The sequence below is a fragment of the Notamacropus eugenii genome, chromosome 2 (assembly GCF_028372415.1).
Source record: "Notamacropus eugenii isolate mMacEug1 chromosome 2, mMacEug1.pri_v2, whole genome shotgun sequence".
NCBI lineage: Eukaryota > Metazoa > Chordata > Mammalia > Diprotodontia > Macropodidae > Notamacropus > Notamacropus eugenii.
Genome location: NC_092873.1, coordinates 150,235,832 through 150,255,743, shown reverse-complemented (window position 1 = coordinate 150,255,743; position 19,912 = coordinate 150,235,832). Strand labels below are relative to the sequence as shown.

Genomic DNA, 19,912 nt, shown 5'->3' with positions numbered 1-19,912 from the left:
AGTCCTTTGTACTATACTTGGAACACAGTAGGTGCTTAATAAATGCCTATAGATTAACTGATTTCCAAAATATATACACTGATGGACCAGCTCTAGGAATATACATTCAAGTGAATTATTTTATTAAATACTAGGGATTTAAAAAAGATGTGTGTAGGGGAAGTTACTGGCATCACTGAGCTTATAATCAGAGATGGGAGACAACAAGGAAAAGAAAGTGTGGTCATCAAGAAGTAATTGGTTTTAGAATGGCATAGAGATTGTGAGTGTATTGAGGAGTGGATTGACACTTCCCCCAACCCCACATAAGTAATGGAAGTTTTGATTTGATCATATTTGCAGAACTACAAACTAAGCATGGGGTAAGAAAGGACTATATGAAAGGTACAGGTGCATTAACCAGACTACTGCTGAGAGGTGCTGTCTGGGGAGTAAAATTAAGTATAGCTAGAGTTAGTATGTTGTGATATAGTAGGTCATGTGGCACAATCATCAACTTGTTAATATCAGAGATGAAAGGGTTAAGTCATCCAGAGCATCATGTTTGACCTGGGCAGCAAGATGACTGGCAAATAGATAGCGACAAACCCATTTTTCAAAAGTGGAAAGTGCAGTAGTTCTTCTTGAACCACTTGGCAGCTAAATGACAGAGTGGTTAGAACACTGGACTTAAGTCAGGAAGATCTGAGTTCCATTCCTGTCTCAGACTCTAGCTGTATGACCTTGGGTAAGTCACTTAACTTTTATTTGCCTTAGTTTCCCCAACTGTAAAATGGGGATAATAATAGCACCCATTTCTCAAGTTTATTGTGATTATCAAATAATATTTATAAATCACTTAGCACAGTACCTGACACAGAATGGGTGGTATACAAATGTTACTTATTATAATTCATTCTGTGTAATGTGTTAGGCTGAATTCTCTTGAACAGGCATATAATTTAGGAGATTCTGAAGTATTTTTGGACTTGAGAAAATTAGTGGAACCTCATCCATGAACAGGAGCATTGGAGAATTTCATCATTAGGAATTCTTATTTCCTTGTGAACCTGTTTTACATATCCTCAATGACAGGATAATGGATATATCATCTTTTTATATTTTGCTTAATAATTGTAGGATCACTGAAAATAGTCCTTTGTGCTTGTGTCTTTTAAAGAAACTTGCCTGATTCTAACACATACATGGAAGACAGAACAGAGTGTTTTGATCCACTTGGCACCTAGCTCAAAATGGGTAGATTGCTGGGCTTGGAAATAGGAAAACCTGAGTTAAAATCCAGCCTCATACATTTACTAGCTTTGTGATCTTGGGCAAGCCACTTAACCTCTATTTGCCTCAGTATCCTCCACGATAAAATGTGGAAAATAATGGCACCTATAGGATGGTTGTGATGATCATAAATATAGTGTTCTTACATATCTTAAGTTTTCTTAAATATAAAATTGTGATAATACCTTTCCTTACTATTCCTTACTGATATTGTGTTGATCACATATCAGTTCGTGAAACTACTTAAAAAACTGTATAGCAAAATAGACATATAAAGCACTATCGATGCTTCCCAGTAAATTGTGGCAACCTGATTCAAATGCTTCATCTATTTTCAATTCAGTTAATGTTTTCTATCATTCCATGTAGCCAATTGTTTAGCAAACAGTTGACCTAAGATGATAAGAGATCCTTCAAATAAATTGTTTTCAAATATAACCACCTTTATCCTCCAGAAAAGTGGTGATCTTTTGATTTTAGGACTGGAATGTATATACATACTTTAAAAAGCATATTTTTATGATACTCCACTCCTTTTGAGAGTCAATATTTTAAAATTGGTGAGGCTGACATGGGCATATAAGGAAAGAATTCGTGTCAGTAAACAGGTAAAGAGAAGTGATATATCAATATATAGGAAATATGTGTATCTATGCATACACATACATATGTATATATATATGAAATTTACACAATATGCAGTCTGTATGCATATATATGTTTGTGTACATAAGTATGAATATATCTTCACAGACATATAATCATGGAAAAAACTTTGGTATTAAGCTCTTTGAGAAGTATTTCCAGGCTATGAGCTTCCTGAAAGCAGTCTTCATGTCCTTGTTCCTCAGGCTATAGATGACAGGGTTCAGGATTGGAGGCACCACCGTATAGAACATGGAGAACAACAGGTCCAGACCTGGGTAAGTTTCCTGGGGTGGCATTAAGTAAGCAATGACACATGTTGTGATAAAAAACATGAAAACAATAAGGTGGGGCAAGCAAGTGGAGAATGCTTTTGATCTACTTTCTTTGACTGGAATCTTCAGCACAGTTGAGATGATGTGACTGTAAGAAATTGTGATGTAAATGGAGCAAAAAATCCCTAAACTAAATCCCAAAACCATAGTGACATCAACTGCAAGGTGTGAATCAGAGCAGGAGATTCTGACCAAAGCAGGGACATCACAGAAGAACTGATGGATCTCTTTGGAGCCACAAAAGGGCAATGTGAATGTACTAGCTGTGTAGAGGACCCCAAACAAACCTCCAGTGAGCCAGGAAGCAGCTGCCATCTTCAAACAAATTTCACTGTTCATAATGACTTCATAGTGCAGAGGTTGACAGATAGCCACATAGCGGTCATAGGACATCACTGTGAGGAGAAAATGCTCTGACGCTGCTAGTAACATCATTAAAAAGAGCTGTGACACACACCCCCAAAAAGAGATGTTGTAGCTGTGACTCAGGGAGTTTACGATTGATTTTGGGACTGTGACAGAAATAAGACAAAGATCTAAAAGAGACAGATTCTTTAGGAAGAAGTACATGGGAGTGTGGAGTTTCTCATCAAGAGAGATGAGGGTGAAGATGAGCAGGTTTCCCATCAGAGCCACCAGGTAGATCAGCAAGAAGAGGATGGCATATAAGACCTGCAGTTCCCAGGTGTTTGAAAAGCTCATGAGGAAGAATCCTGTTAGCATAGTGACATTGGCCATCTTCTAGGGGTGGAGTGCTCTTGACACTGTCTGCATGGAGAAAAGAAACAAATTCCACATAATGGGAACAGTCATTGTTTTGAGGGTCAGATTCCCTTGGTTCAGGTTTACTTTGTGACCTTGGGCAAATGGCAGTTTCTCCATGTACCTTAATATTCTCATTTTTTTAAATGAAGTGATTGAACTAGTTCTGAGGATTTTAACCTAAGGTTCATGTACCTCAAAATATTTTGACAAAATCATTTCCATTTTAAAATGAGGCCATAGGCTTTCCTAGACTGCCAAAAGGACCCATAAAACCAAAAGAACCATAACACGTGAAACAGAAGACTTTTAAGACTTTTATATCTTAGATGATCTAGGAATTTTTGAGCAAAATTCTTACCTTGAAAAAATTGATAACAATAGTTCTATCACTCAGTTAATTTTTGTCTTCCTGATGTATTTTTTATCATAACTCTCCTTTGGGTAAACAATTCTATTAATATTATTGCCAATCTATACATAGGACATTGGAGCTCAGAAAAGTTATGTGACTTTTCAGTTGTTTTACAAGCAGTGTCAGAACCAAGATACCAATTCAGGTTTTTGATTCCAAGGCTGTCTGGAAAGCTCCTCTAGGTTCCTTTGCTGAGATATGCCTTAATATGCTTTTCCTAAACAAATGATTGTCTTCCCATTCTTCAAGACTGGCAGTGATATAGAACTTCTGCTAAATTTATATGATATCCACTGCTCTGGATTGGTTCAGTTTCCAAGACATTTAGACACCATTCTCAGCCCAATAGACTGAAATTGTCATGTAGATGAAGACAGTGTCAGTTATTAGACTTCCTCATGGCCTGTCTAATTTCCAGCTCTCCCTTGGTCACCACCAACCCACACCAGTCATGCTGAAATGTAATTCTATCATCAAATGAAAAAATAATTCCCAAATTTTTCCATATTGTGTTGGGTCTCTTCTGTTTGTTTGTAAAATGCAGGATGTAGAAACTGTTTCCTCTACTCCAAACCTCACTGTGGATTTTGTTTCAACTTGTCCTACTTAAAGTACTCCTGGAGCTCACATCCAGACACTCACATCCTCATGAATTAATTCCAAAGCTATACCTCCTGGAACCATTGTTCCTATCTACAAGATCATACCTAAACAGAAAATTGCATTTGGCCATGGGGCAAAGGAATTACCAAGGATGGATCAACCATAACATTTGACAAAACATTTATAGAGTACTTGTTCTGTATAAGCCTCTGAACTAATCCTGGATAGTTTAAAAAAAACATGTTATCATCTCCAGTCACAGGCCTCAAGATGTTTACAGTCTGTTAGTGCAATAAGAAATACATGCAAATAATTATAATGCAGAGTAGAATGGGATAAATTCCTAGGAGGAGATCAAAGAGCTCAGAGAGTTGTGAGACAGATTATGGGACAACTATATGCTTTACAGAGTTTGGGTTTCATGGAAGTTGTTGGGGTTGGGTAGGATTTCAAGAGGCATAAATAGTGAGGTCACAAGAGGAAATATTCCCTGTATGTTATGAATATGAACACAAAAGCCATGATGATCAGGATAAGGGAGAGGGATTGTCTTTTTTTTCCAATATAAAGGCCTTTTTGAATTCAAATATTGATTTGGAGAGGTATAATTTCAATATTATTGTACTTTTTTTTTTTTACTTTTCCCATACATTATTCTTCTTATGCCAAATGTTTATTTTTATTTAGATCTCCAGTTCCTAGATCACTAACAATTTGACTGACAATCATTCTTGATCTCATTTTGCCTTATTCCCTTCCTATAGTTATCATTTAACTGGATAGTTAATTCTTCTCTTGAATCACTTGCTGCTTGGACTTACTGTAGATTATACTTTATCAAACTCCAACCCTTGGTTATTTTAGCCATCCACCTCTTAGAATTTTACTCACATAGTGCTGAATGGAGCTGGGCAAAATTAAAAAACTCTGCTGACTGGATTCAGTACTAATTTATGCCATACAATTACAACTGGTCCTCACTTTAGCCAGGTATTCATTTTGTTCCTTTCATGTTGATTCTATATCCCATTCCTTACCTTGGCTGCTCTTCATCTTACATTGGCCCCTTGTACCTTCTCTACCTTCTGTCCCAAACATTTGTACAAGAGAAAACTTCATATCAAACTTCATTTAGAATATAAAGACCCTTTTTGTGAGATATTTATTTCCTCTTTCTTTTCAAATCACAACTTTTTGTCACTGTCCCCCATTCTCTCCTGCTTTATTCCAGTTTCTAATGAAGATTCAAAGTTGCCCTGCCCCTGACAAAAGTGAAATCCTTTATGTACACCCTTGTTTCTATCCCCCTTTCTAATGTTTTTCCTCTATTGTTAGCCTCTCCTCCTCTAATATCCAGTCTTTATTTATTCAGTCCTTTTCTACTGCCTAAAATTCCCCGTATACCTTGAAACTCCCAAAGAGGTTAACTAATTACCCAAAGAGCTGTCTTTCTATATTGTTTTCCTTCCTAAGTGAAAGTTTCAGAAATCTTCATTCATTCTCTCTCTCTCTTTCACTCTCTCTCTTTCACTGTCTCTCTCTCCGTTCTTTTGTTTCCCACTGCCTCTCCTTTCCCTCGGTATAAACCCTCTAAAATCTGTTGCGTGACCTCACGAATTAACTGAAACTATCCTTTGCCAAAGTAACCAATATGTGCAGCTCTCATAACTTTTTCCCAGGACTTATTCTTCTCTTGACTTTTGTGCATTTTTTAACACAGTTAAGCATTCTCTTTACCTTTATTGCATTTTGTCTCTTTGCTCTCCCTTTATTGCTTTTACCTTTATTGCATTTTGTGTCTAGTTTTTTGTCTCTTTGCTCTCTCTTGGTTGTCCTCATCCCCATTTGACAACTAATTCTTAGTTTGTCTTGTGGTATCGTCATCATCCCATTCTGCCCTCTGTATGGGTTTATGCCAAGGTTCTGTTTTAGGTTTTCTTCTACACTCTATTCACATGTCTTTGTTCATATTCCCTGTGATGCTGAGTGCCACGCCTATGTTTCCTGCTCAAGTCTCTCCCTTGAGATTTAGCTTTATGCATTGGATATTTCAAAATGGATGTCCTTTATCTATCTCAAACTCAATATATCCAAACCCCACACGTTATTTTCTCCATTCTACAAAGACTCTGTGTTTCCTTAACTTTCTTATTTCTTTTTGAGTACATACCCCTTTCAGTCACTGAATTCATAACTTCTCTGCTATCCTTTTCACCTCACTCTTGCACCTCTCAGCACACCCAATCAGTTTTCAGAGTTTTCTATCACTACAATGTCTCTCATATTTTCCCCTTTCACTTCATTTACTAAAGCACCACTGTACTGCAGACCACTGTCAGATCTTTTCTAGAATATTGCAGTATCATGCCAATTGGCATCTCTGTGCTGTCTCTCCTCTCTTCAGTGTATCCATCATGGATCTGCCAAATTAGTTTTCCTAAAATAAAAAATTGAGCATGTCCCTCTTCTACTCATTAAACGCCTTATAGAATCAAATGGAAATTCCTCTGGGTTGTTTTTAAAATCTTTCTGAAAGATGACCCAATCTTTATTTCTAGTCATAGTGCATGTCAATCCTCTCTATCTCAATTGAATCTAATGTTCAACCAAACTGATCTTGCTTTCCTCTTTTATAGCACTCCATTTCCATCTCTATGTTTTTTCACTGAGTATTCAAAAGACTAAAATCAAAGACTTGTCACTTTTGTCTTTGAATCCATAGTCCTAGTACAGTGATTGACCTATATTATTACTTTAATAAGTTATTGTTGATTGTTTTTTTTCCTTGGTTGAGCGTGATCACTTAGTCTATAAACCATAAGCGACACTGGAAAGATTATCGTACTCTCAACTAAGCCTTAAGTTGCCTGAAATGTTCAGCTTCACTCCTTTGTGCTTCCTGAATTTTACCATTATTGATATAGTTTTGTTGGTCAGGCTCTTTTTTTTTTTTTAACATTTACTTAAGATCAGGTACTGGAAAGAACGTTTTGACTGAATGTTCTGGGGAATAAGTATATAATTTTGAAACTGGCTACACCACACAGAAAATCAGTCATGCATTAGTAGGGTGATAATTTCGGGGTGTGTTAGGAAGGGGAGAGTAAAGTGAATATTTACTGGGTACCAAGGGAGCAGCACGAAGGATCTGGGCTTCTAAAGGGTAGAAAAAATTGGGTTCTAAAGCTTAGTAAAGAATATAAAGAAGTAGAGGCTTACCTAAAGCAGCCTTCACATTCTCTTTAATTTTTGCCCTACTTGGCTTTGATTTTCATAAAATTAAGATAAAAGTTGTTATACTTTGCTTTTGCTAACGTTGTTTTTAATATTTCTGTTAATTTACAATGCATTTTGTCTTGGTTATTTCTAATCTTGGGTACAAAATCACTGACGCATCTACATGTTGAGTACAAAAAAGCAGAAATTTGTACCTTTTATTCTGCTCACTTCTTCAATCTCTTGCTTGAGATCAGACCATCTCTTCTCTATTCAAGTACCTACAAGCCTATGTATAGATGGAGTAAGTGTTCAAAAGTGAAAGATATTCATATATCCAATTTTAAAATGCGCAGTTAAGAAACCCTTTTAATTTCCTTCTAATTTCTGGTACTAATAGTATTCCACTGTATTCTTAGGCATTATAGGACACTGAAGTGGAAAGCACTTCTTACCGATGCTTACTACTTTTCTGCTTCAACTGTAACATTTCAGGTATTTTGAAGGAATCAAACTTCTTAGTATGTGAATCAGTTCTTTTTCTGAGGGTGATATATTTGCTGTATTCTTACATCATTTTATTTTCCTTCTGAGATTCAAGCTCTCTAAATTTGCTGAGATTCTCTGGGGATGATAGAACTACACGTCTCCTGAGTATTTGTTTAGTTATTCAGTATTAAGGGTCCCACAGTCCTTGAGAAGCTCAAATCCCAGAACCTATAGTCAGCTTGTTAGCATGGCCCTTGGGAATAAGGGGGCACTTGAGAACTTTTTGATACCTAGATCCTATGACTTAATAACACCTTAAACATCCCAGTAATCACTGGATTATATTTAAAATGATTATTCTTTGATTCAGAAAGAAGTTTCATATGCCATAAAGGAATATTAATTAATATTCTACTGCTTCCCCAAACAACAAAACAACCAGAAGCAAAAACATTTCTCTTTAGCTCTTAGGAATACCAGTATACCTCAAAATAACCATTATCTTTTGTAATTTTCTATTTTTTATTAGAAGGGGTATCATTTATAATTGTCACAAATTTTTTCTCTCTATTTGTAGCACTCAGCACATTTTCTGATACATAATAGGCAGTTATTGAGATGTAAATATGCGTGATGTTGTTATTGCCATCTGCGAGAGAGAGAGAGAGAGAGAGAGAGAGAGAGAGAGAGAGAGAGAGAGAGAGAGAGAGAGAGAGAGAGAGAGAGAAAGAAATGAGTGAGCAGGGAGGAAAAAGAAATAGAGAAAGATTATATCAATCTGGTAAGTTTTAATTATGTAGACTGTTCTTGTTGCAGTCAATCAAAGAAGTCTACTGCCACCCATTTGATATCAGTCAGAAAGTGATTCCACGTTAGACCATCTCGATATACTCAGACAATTCCCATTACACTAAAGCACAGGTCTAACCCTCAGAACTCCAATGGCTGCCTATTACTTCTTAGATGAAATATAAACTCTTCCTTAGGTGTACTTTACATCCTAGCCAGAGTAGTCTACTTACTGCTTTTCATATGTGACACTTCACTGATAAATCTGTATCTTTGTCTCGGCTTTCCTTATGCCTGGAGTACTCTACCCCTTGCCCACCCCCTGCTTCTCTTAGAATGCCTAATTTCTTTCAAGTCTAAGCTTAAGTGTCACATTCTATATGAGTTCTATCTCAGTCCCCCTATCTGCTAGTGCCCCCCCCATTCAATGTTACCTTCTACCTGTTACATATATATCATGTTTGTACCAATGTGTATATACATGATGCCTACCCAATAAGGATTTAAGGTCTTTGAGTCCTTACTATTTTTACATTTTCTTCACAACCTCAGTGGTTTGGAATGTAACTGGAAAATAGTAGGTACTTAATAAACTCTTGCGGATTTACTGATTTCCAAAACATGTACAGTAATGGACCAGCTCTGGTAATATGCCTCTACATGAATATTTTATTAAATACTGGGGATATAAAAATGATGTATGTGGGAGAATACAGCAGGTATCATTGAGCTTATAATTTAGGAAGGGAGACAACAAGGAAAGGAAGTGTGGCCATGAAGAAGTGTTTGGGTTTAGAGAGGCACAGGGATTTGTGTAGAGCTATCAAGGAGTAGATAGACATTTTTTTCCTGCCACTAAAGTAGTGGAATTTTGATTTGATTATAATTTCAGAATTATAAACTGAGGGTGAGGCAAGAAAGGGCTACATGAGGGGCACAGGTGCAACAGCAAGACAACTAGTGAGGTGTTGTCTGGGGAGTAAAGTTAAGAACAGTTTGAGTTAGTTTGTTCTGATACAGTAGACCATGTGACACACTCACCAAATTGTTAATTTCAGAGATGAAAGGGTTAATTCATCCAGGGCATCATCTTTGATCTGGGCAGCAAGATGACTGGCAAGTAGATAGCTGAGAAACATATTTCTCAAAAGTGGAAAGAGCAATGGGTCTTCTTGATCCACTTGGCAGCTAAATGACAGAGTGGTTAGAGCACTGAACTTGGAGTCAGGAAGACCTTAGCTCAACTCCTATCTCAGACTCTAGCTCTATGACCTTGGGCAAATCACTTAACATTTATCTGCCTCAGTTTCCCCAACTGTAAAGTGGTGATAATGGCATCTACTTCTCAAAGTTGTTGTATTAAGTAATATTTATAAATCACTTAGCACAGTGTATCCTCAAATAGAGAAATAACTCGCAAGGTTTTTTCTGTTGTGTTGAATCTCTTCTGTTTATTTGTAGAGCGCAGGATGTAGAAACTGTTTCCTCTACTGCAAACCTTACTCTGGATTTTGATTCAACTTCTCCTACTAAAAACACTCCTGGAGCTCTCATCCAGACCTTGATATCATCATGAATTATTTCCCAAGCCATATCTCTTGGAAATATTGTTTATATCTACAAGACCATTCAAAAACAGAAATTTGCATTTGGCCATGGGGCAAAGGAATTACCAAGGATGTATCAACCCTAACTTTTGACAAAACATTTATAGAATGCTTGCTCTATATAAGCCTCTGTACTAAACCTGGATGGTTTTCAAAACATGAATCATCGGCTGTCACGGGCCTCAAGATGTTTCCAGTCTGTTAGGGGGACAAGAAATATATATAAATTATTTTGATACAGAGTATAATGGGATAAATTCATTGGAGGAGATCAAAGAGCTCAGAGAGATGGGACAGCTTATTTCTGACTGTGAAGTTTAAGGGACACCTTCATGCTTTGCAGAGTTTCATTTCTATGGAAGGTCTTGAGGTAGGGTAAGATTTCAAGAGGCATAAATATCACTAATAAATCTCTATCCCTGCACTGGCTATCTTTATGCCTGGAGTGCTCTCCCCCTCTCCTGCCCCCTTCCTCTCTTAGCATGCCTAGCTTCTTTTAAGATGAAGCTTAAGGGTTATGTTCTATATGAGTCCTGTCTCAGTGCCCCTAACTGCTAGTGCCTCCCCATCCAAAGTTATCTTCCACCTGTTACAGATTTATCATGTTTGTATCAATGTGTATACACATGATGCCTCCCTAATAAGAATGTAAGCTCCTTTAAGTTTTACTATTTTTATTTTTTCCTCATAATCTCAGTGCTTTGTACTGTACCTGGCACAGGGTAGGTTCTTAATAAATGCTTATAGATTTACTGATTTCCAAAATATGTGCACTTATTGTCCAGCTCTAGTAATATGCCCCTATGTGAATATTTTATTAAATGTCAGAGATATAAAAAAAAATATGTATGTGGGGAACACAGTTGCCATCATGGACCTTACAATCTACGAAAGGAGACAACAAGGAAAGGGAAGTGTGGCCATGAAGAAGTATTTGGGTTTAGAAAGGTATAGGGATTGTGAGTAGAGCTCTCAAGTTGTACATTGACATTTTCCCCCTCCACAAAATAATGGAAACTTTAACTTGATTATAATTTCAGAATTACAAACTGAGGGTGGGGGTAAGAAAGGATTATGTAAAGGGTACAGGTGCATCAGCCAGAAAATTATTGAGGGGTTGGCTGGTGAGTGATATTAAGCATAGCTAGATTTAGTTTGTTCTGATGTAGTAGGCCATGTGACCCATTCACCAACTTGTCAATTTCAAAGAGTAAGCGGTTAAGTCATCCAAGGCATCATCTTTGATCTGGGCAGCAAAATGAATGGAATGTTGATAGCTGAGAAATATATTTTTCAAAAGTGGAAAGAGCAATGGGCCTTCTTGATTCACTTGACAGGTAAATAACAGAGTGGTTAGAGCATTGAACTTGGAGTCAGGAAGACCTTAGTTCAACTTCTATTTCAAACTCTAGTTGTATGACCTTGGCAAGTCACTTACCATTTATTTGCCTCCAATTCTCCAATTGTAAAGTGGGGATAATGTTAGCATCTACTTTTCAACGTTGTTGTGCATATCAATTATATTTATAACTCACTTAGCACAGGACCTGGCACAGAATTGGGTGCTATATAAGTGCTAATTATTATTATAATTTGTTCTCTGTAATCTGTTTGATTAAATTCTCTTAGACAGCCATCTCATTTAGTAGATGCTGAAGTATATTTGGACTTGAGCAAATCTGTGGAACCTCATCCATGAGCAGGAGCATTAGAGGATTTCATCATTCAAAAACCTTATTTCCTTGTGAAGCTATATTGCATATCATCAGTGACAGGAAAATGGTTATATCCCCTTTTTATATTTTGCTTAGTAATTGGAGGATCATTGAAAATAGTCCTCAGTACCTGCATCTGTCAAAGAAACTTGCAAGAGTATAACACATACATGGAAGACTGAACAATGGTCTTTTTGATTTACTTGGAATCTAGGTCACAGTGGATAGATTGCTGGACTTGGAGTCAGGAAAACCTGAGTTAAAATCCAGCCTCATATATTAACTAGCTGTGTGATCTTGGGCAATTCACTTAACCTCTGTTTTCCTCAGTATCCTCCACAATAAAATGTGTATAATAATGGCACCTCCAGGATGGTTGGGAGGATCATAAATACAGTTTTTAAAAAATTTCTTAAGTTTTCATAAATATGAAATTGTAGTAATAATACCTTTTCTTACTATTCATTATTGCTATTGTGGTGATCAAATATCCTATTGTGAAACCACTTAAAATTGTATAGCAAAATAGAAATATAAATCACTATTGATGCTTCACAGTAAATTGTGGCAGCCTGATTCAAATGCTAAATCTGTTTTCAATTTACTTAATGTTTTTATCATTCCATGAAGGCAGTTATTCAGCTAACAGTTGGTATAAGATGATCAATAGAATTTCAAATTCATTATTTTCAAATAAATCCACCTTTTCCCCCCCAGAAAGTTGTGATATCTCCATTTTAGGACAAGAATGCATGCATCTATTTTAAAAATCATATTTTTATGATGCTGCAGTCCCTTTGAGAGTAAATATTTTAAAATTGTTGACATTGACCTGGGCATATAAGGAAAGAATTCAATTTAGTAAATAGAGAGAAGTGACATACCAGTGTGTATATATATATGTATGTATATATATGTGTGTATGAAATATGTATACTTACATGTATGTCTCATGTATGTATATATATGAAATGTACACAATATGCTTGTCTCCACCTATATATCTATCTGTGTTTACTTAGGTTTGAATATATCAGCACAGGCATAGAATAGTGGAAAAAAATTTGGTATTAATCCTCTTGAGAAGTATTTACAGGCTATGAGCTTCCTTAAAGCAGTCTTTATGTCCTTGTTCCTCAGGCTATAGATGAAAGGGTTCAGAGTTGGAGGCATCACTGTATAGAAAATGGAAAACAAGAGGTCCAGAACTGGGTAAGATTCCTGGGGTGGCATTAGATAAGCAATCATACATGTTGTGATAAAAAACATGAAAACCATGAGGTGGGGCAGGCAGGTGGAGAATGCTTTTGATCTACTTTCTTTGACTGGAATCTTCAGCACAGTTGAGATGATGTGACTGTAAGAAATTGTGATGTAAATAGAACAGAAAATCCCTAAAGTGGATGCCAAAGTCATAGTGACATCAACTGCAAGGTGTGAGTCAGAGCAAGAGATCCTGACCAAGGCAGGGACATCACAGAAGAACTGGGGGATCTCTTTGGAGCCACAAAAGGGCAATGTGAATGTACTAGCTGTGTGTAGGACCCCAAGCAAACCTCCAGTGAGCCAGCAAGCAATTGCCATCTTCAAACAAGTTTCACTCTTCATAATGACTTCATAGTGCAGGGGTTGACAGATGGCCACATAGCGGTCATAGGACATCACTGTGAGGAGAAAAATCTCTGATGCTGCAAATAACATCATTAAAAAGAGCTGTGACACACACCCCCAAAAGGAGATGTTGTAGCTGTTACTCAGGGAGTTTGCAATTGATTTGGGGACTGTGACAGAAACAAGACAAAGATCTAAAAAGGACAGATTCTTTAGGAAAAAGTACATGGGAGTATGGAGTTTCCCATCAAGAGAGATGAGGGTGAAGATGAGTAGGTTTCCCATCAGAGTCAACAGGTAGATCAGCAGAAAGAGGATGGCATGTAAGACTTGCAGCTCCCAGGTGTTGGAAAAGCCCATGAGGAAGAATCCTGTCACCACAGTGATATTGGCCATGTTGTAGTGGTGGAGTGCTCTCTGCACTGTCTGCATGGACAGAAGAAATAAATGCCAAATGATGAAAACAGTCATTGTTTTGAGGGTCAGATTCCCTTGGTTCAGATTTACTGTGTCACTTTAGGTGAATGGCAGCTCATCTATCTGCCTTAATTTTCTCAATTTTTAAATGATGTAATGGAACTAGTTCTGAGGATTTTAACCGATGACTCCTGTGCATAAAAATATTTTGATAAATTCATTTCCATTCTAATTTGTTTTATGTATTTAAAGACATGATTCTCAGAAATCAGGCTATAGGCTTCACCAGACTGCCAGAGGTGCCCATGAAACAAAAAAGGGCCTAGAACCCCTGAAGCAGATGATTTTTAAGGTTCTTTTATATCTTAGATGATCTAGGAATTTTTGAGCAATCTTTTTACCTTGAAGAAATTGATAACAATAATTGTATCTCTCAGTGGATAAATTTTTATCATCCTCAACATTTCACCATAAGACATCTTTGGGTAGATAATTCTCGTAATATTTTTGCCAATCTGTACAGAAGACACTGGAGCTCAGAAAAGTTATGTGAATTTCAGTGCTTATACAAGGAGTGTCAGAACCAAGATGTTAATCCAAGTTTTCTGATTCCAAGGCTGTCTGGAGAGTTCCTCTAGGTTGCTTTGCTGAGGTATGCCTTAACATCATCTTTCCATTCTTCAAGACTGGCAGCGATATAGATCCTTTAGTAATTTAATGTAATATCCACTGCTCTGAATTGATACACTTTCCAAGACATTTTGACACCATAATTGGCCCAAGAAAATGGAATTGTTGTGTAAATGAAGACTGTCATATATTAGACTTCCACATGGCCTGTCTAATTACAAACTCTTCCTTGGTCACTACCAACCCCTACTAGTCATGCTGAAATGCAAGTCTGTCCTCAAATTGAAAAAATAACTGTCACAGTTTTCTCTATTTTGTTGGGTCTCTTCTGTTTCTTCGTAGAATGCAGGATGTAGAAACTGTTTCCTCTACTCCAAATCTCACTTTGAATTTTGATTTACCTTGTCCTACTTTAAACACTTCTTGAACTCACATCCAGACAGTTATATCCCCATTAATTATTTCCCAAGTTGTACCTCTTGGTACCATTTTTCATATCTACAAGGCCATTCATAAACAGAAATTTGCATTTGGCCATGGAGCAAAGGAATTACAAAGGATGGATCAACCATGATATTTGAGGAAGCATTTACAGAGCGCTTGCTCTATACAGGTCTCTGTTCTAAACCTTGATAGTTTAAAAAATGAATTATCTCCAGTCACAGGCCTCAAGATGTTTCCAGTTTGTTAGGGTGACAAGAAATACGTGCAATAATTATACTACAGAATAGAATGGGAAAAATGCAAAAGAAGAGATCTAAGAGCTCAGAGAGATGTGAGACACCTTATTTCTGACTGTGAAGATTATGGGACAACTACATGCTTTACAGAGTTTGGTTTATATGGAAGTTCTTGGGGTTGGGGAGGATTTCTAGAGGTATAAATATTGAGGTTGCAAGAGAAGATATTGCATGTAAGTAATGAGCAAGAACACAAAATCTGTGATGAGCAGGATAAGGAAGAGGGATTGTCTATTTTTTTTTTTTAATATAAAGGTCTTTTGAAATTCAAATATTGATTTCAAGAGGTATAATTTCAAACAAATTCTTGTACTTTTACTACTTTTCCCATGCACGATTCTTAAGCTTATTCTTTTTTTTTATTTGGATCTCCAGTTCTCATACCACTCAACAATTTGCCTGGCAGTCATTCTTTATCTGATTTTATTTTTTTCCTTTCCTATAGTTAACTAGTTTAGCTGCATATTTAATTCTCCTCTTTTATCACTTGCTGCTTGGTTCTATTGCAGATTATATCTTACCAAACACCCACCCTTGGTTACTTAAGCCATCCACCTCTTTGAATTTTACTCACGTAGTGCAGAATGGAGCTGGGCAAATATAAAAAACTCTGCTGACTGGGTTCAGTACTAACTTGTGCCATGCAATTACAACTGATCCTCACTTTAGCCAGGCACTTGTTTTGTTCCTTTCATGTTGATCCTTTATCCCATTCCTTACCTTGACTACTCCTCATCTTCCATTATCCCCTTATACCTCCTACATTTCCTTTCCCAAACATTTCTGCAAGAGAAATCTTCATATCCCATTTCATTTAAAATACAGAGACCCTTTTTATGAGATATCTATTTCCTCTTTCTCTTCAAATCACAATTTTTTGTCATTGTCCCCCATTCTTTCCGACTTTATTTCAGTTTCTAATGATGATTCCAAGTGGCTCTCCTGATCCAAGTGAAATTCTCTGTGTATATGATTGATTTTATTCTCCTTTCTAATGTTTTTTCTCTAATATTCAACTTTTGTTCTGTCCTTTTCTGCTGCCTCAAATTTCCATTATATTTCCAAATAGTTCCTATGATTTCCCCTCAAAACTATCTTTCTGTATTGTTTTCTTTTCTCAGTGAAAGTTGTAGAAAGATTCTGTCTGTCTGTCTGCCTATCTAGCTGTCTGTCTTTCTTTCTATCATCATTTGATTTCCCCTGTCTTGCCTTTCCCTCTTTATAAACCCTCTCAAAGCTGACATATGACCCCATGAATTAACTAAAACTATCTTTTCCAAAGCAATCAAAAGTTTATTAAAGTGCAGCTGTGATGACTTTTTCCCAAGACTTATTCTTCCTTTGACTTCTTTGCAGTATTTGACACTGTTGAGCACTCTATTTACCCATTCTCCAAAGACCCTCTGTTTCCTGAACTTTTTTTTCTTTGTGAGTACCACGGTCTTTTCAGTCACTGAATTCATAACTTCTCTACTATCCTTTTCACCTCATTCTTGCCCCTGTACCCACATCCAATCAGTTTTCAAAGAGTTTTCTATCACCTACAATGTCTCACCCATTTTCCCCTTTCACTTTGTTTACTCAGCCAGTACTGTAGTTCAGACCATTGTCACTTCTTATCTAGAATATTGAAATATTATTCAAATTGGTATCTCTGTGATGTCTGTCCTTTTGTCAATACATCCATCATGGATCTGCCGAGTTAGTATTGCTAAAACAGAAAATTGAATATGCCTCTCTTCTACTCATTAAACCCTGAAGGGCTCACTAATCCTTATGGAATCAGATGTAAACTCCTCTGTGTGGATTTTAAATTTTTTCTGAAAGAGGATCCAATCTTTATTTCCAACCATAGTGCATGTTAATCCTCTATAGTTCACTTGAAATTAAAATTCAACTAAACTGATCTTCTTCCTTTTCTCTTTTATGGCACTCTGTCTCCCATCTCTATGTCTTTGCTCCCTTGCCTGTTCAAAAGGCTGAAATCATAGAATATTTTCACTTTTACCTTTTCTTCTCTAGCTCCTGCTACAATCATTGACCCACAGTATGACTTCAGTAAATTATTGTTGATTGTTTTTTTGTTGTTAAGCATTCAGTGATCACTTAAGTGTATAAACCATAAGAGGCAGTGTAAAAATCATTGTCCTCCCAAATATAGCTTTAAATTTCCTGAATCACTCAACTTCACTCTTTTGTGCTTCCTGAAATTTACCATTAAAGACGTAGTTTTGTTGGTCAGGCTCTTTTCTTTTAAACACTTAATTGAGATCAGGTACTGAAAAGAGTGTTTTGACCAAATGTTATGGGGAATAGGCATGTGATTTTACAACTTTCTACACCATCAAGAAAATTATTCCTGTATGGGAATGGTGATAATTTGTGTGGGGTCAAGAGGAGACTAAGCTGAATGTTCCCTGGGTAGCAGGGGAGCAGAATGAGTGAGCAGGACTTCTAAAAAGTAGAAAAGAGGTAGTTCTAAAGCTTAATAAAGAGTATAAAGTAGAAGCCTATGTAAAGCAGTCTTCACATTCTCTTTAATTTTTGCCCTACTTGGGTTTGATTTTCACAACAGTTCAGATAAAAGTTGTCACACTTTCACAAAATTTCACATAAAAGTTGTCACACTTTGCTTTTGTTAACATAGTTTTTTATATTTCTGGATATTTAAGATGGCTTTTGTCATGGTTATTTCTAGTCTTGGGCACAAATTCTCTGGGACATCTACTTTTTGATTCCAAAAAAAGTAGAAATTTGTACCTTTTATTCTGTTCATTTCTTCAGTCCATTGCTTGAGATAAGACTATCTCTTCTCCATTCACCTACAACCTTATGTACAGATGGAATAAGTGTTCAGAAGTGAAGGACATTCATATATCCAATGGCAAAATGTGCACTTAACGAGCACTTTTCATTTCTTTCTAATTTCTGGTAGTAGAAGTATCTCACCATATTCTTATTATAGGATTCTAAAGCCTTCTTAGCTGTGCTCGCCAGTTTTCTACTTTAACCGTAACATTTAAAGTGTTTTGAAGGAATCAAGCTGCTTAATATGTGGTTCAGTTCTTTCTCTGAGGGTGATGCATTTGCTGTATTATTGATCATATCAACAACAAAACTAATAGAAACCACATGATTGTCTCAATAGATGCATAAAAAGCTTTTGTCAAAATATAACACACATTTCTATTGAAAACACTGGAAAGCATAGGAATAAATGGAGCTTTCCATAAAATAATAGGCAGTATCTACCTAAATCCATCAGCAAGCAATATATGCCATGGGGACAAAGTAGATGCATTTCCAATAAGATCAGGGGTGAAACAAGGATGTCCATTATCACCACTGTTATTCAATATAGTATTAGAAATGCTAGTGATAGCAATAAGAGAAGAAAAAGAAATCTAAGGAATTAGAATAGACAAAGAAGAAACTGTTATCACTCTTTGCAGATGATATGATGATATACTTAGAGAATCCCAGGGAATCAAGTAAAAAACTACTTGAAATAATAAACAACTTTGGCAAAGTTACAGAATAAAACCATGTAAATCATCTGCATTTCTATATATTAGTAACAAAGCCCAGCAGCAAGAGATAGAAAGAGAAATTCCATTTAAAGTTATGATATGCACTATAAAATATCTGGTAGTCTACCTGCCAAAACAAACCCAGGGACTACATAAACACAATTACAAAACACTATTCCCACAAATAAAGTCAAATCTAAGTAACTGTAAAAGCATCAGTTGGTCGTGGGTAGGCTGAGCTAATATAATAAAAATAACAATTCTATCTAAATTAATTTACTTGTTCAGTGCCACACCAATCAAACTACCAGATAATTATTTTCTAGAGCTAGAAAAAATAACATCAGAATTCATCTGGAAGAACAAAAGGTCCAGAATATCGAGGGAGCTAATAAAAAGAAATTCTAGGGAAGGTGGCCTAGCCCTACCACATCTCAAATTGTATTATAAAGCAGCAGTCATCAAAACCAGTTATTACTGGCTAAGAAACAGAGGGGTAAACCAGTGGAATAGGTTAGGTACTCAAGACACAGTAGTTAATGAATATAGCAATCTACTCTTTGATAAACCCAAGGACACCAGCTTCTGGTATAAGAATTCACAGTTTGACAAAAATTGCAGGAAAACTGGATAACAGTGTGACAGAAACTGGGCATAGATCAATGCCTGACACCATACACAAGAATAAAATCCAAATGGATATATGACATAGGTATACAGATTGATACTCTAAACACATTAGGGGAGCAAGGAATAGTGTATTTGTCAGATTTATGGAGAATGGAGGAATTTATGACCCAACAAGAGACAGAGAAAGTTATGAAGTGCAAAATGGATAATTTTAATTACATTAAATTGAAAAGTTTTTGTGAAAACAAACCCAATGCAACCAAGATTAGGAGGGAAGCAGAGAACTGGGAAAGGATTTTTGCAAATAGTGTCTGTGATAAAGGCCTCATTTCTAAAATATATAGAGAACTGAGTCAAATGTACAAGAATGCAAATCATTTCCCAGTTGATAAATGGTCAAAGAATAAGAGCAGGGAATTTTGAGAGGAAGAAATTAAAGCTATCTAAAGTCATATGAAAAAATGCTCTAAATCATTATTGATTAGAGAGATACAAATCAAAACAAT

At 36.4% G+C, this 19,912-nt stretch overlaps 2 protein-coding genes across 2 annotated transcripts; both read right to left on the bottom strand.

Annotated features, from left to right (window-relative positions):
* Window positions 1-2,033: 2,033 nt before the first annotated feature.
* On the bottom strand, window positions 2,034-2,990 carry LOC140522855 (olfactory receptor 14A2-like). Its single transcript, XM_072638076.1, has one exon. It carries the CDS (start codon window positions 2,988-2,990, stop codon window positions 2,034-2,036), a length of 957 nt encoding a protein of 318 aa, XP_072494177.1.
* Window positions 2,991-12,862: 9,872 nt separating this feature from the next.
* On the bottom strand, window positions 12,863-14,110 carry LOC140522854 (olfactory receptor 14A2-like). Its single transcript, XM_072638075.1, has one exon. It carries the CDS (start codon window positions 13,928-13,930, stop codon window positions 12,863-12,865), a length of 1,068 nt encoding a protein of 355 aa, XP_072494176.1. The 5' UTR covers window positions 13,931-14,110.
* Between the last annotated feature and the right edge of the window lie 5,802 nt (window positions 14,111-19,912).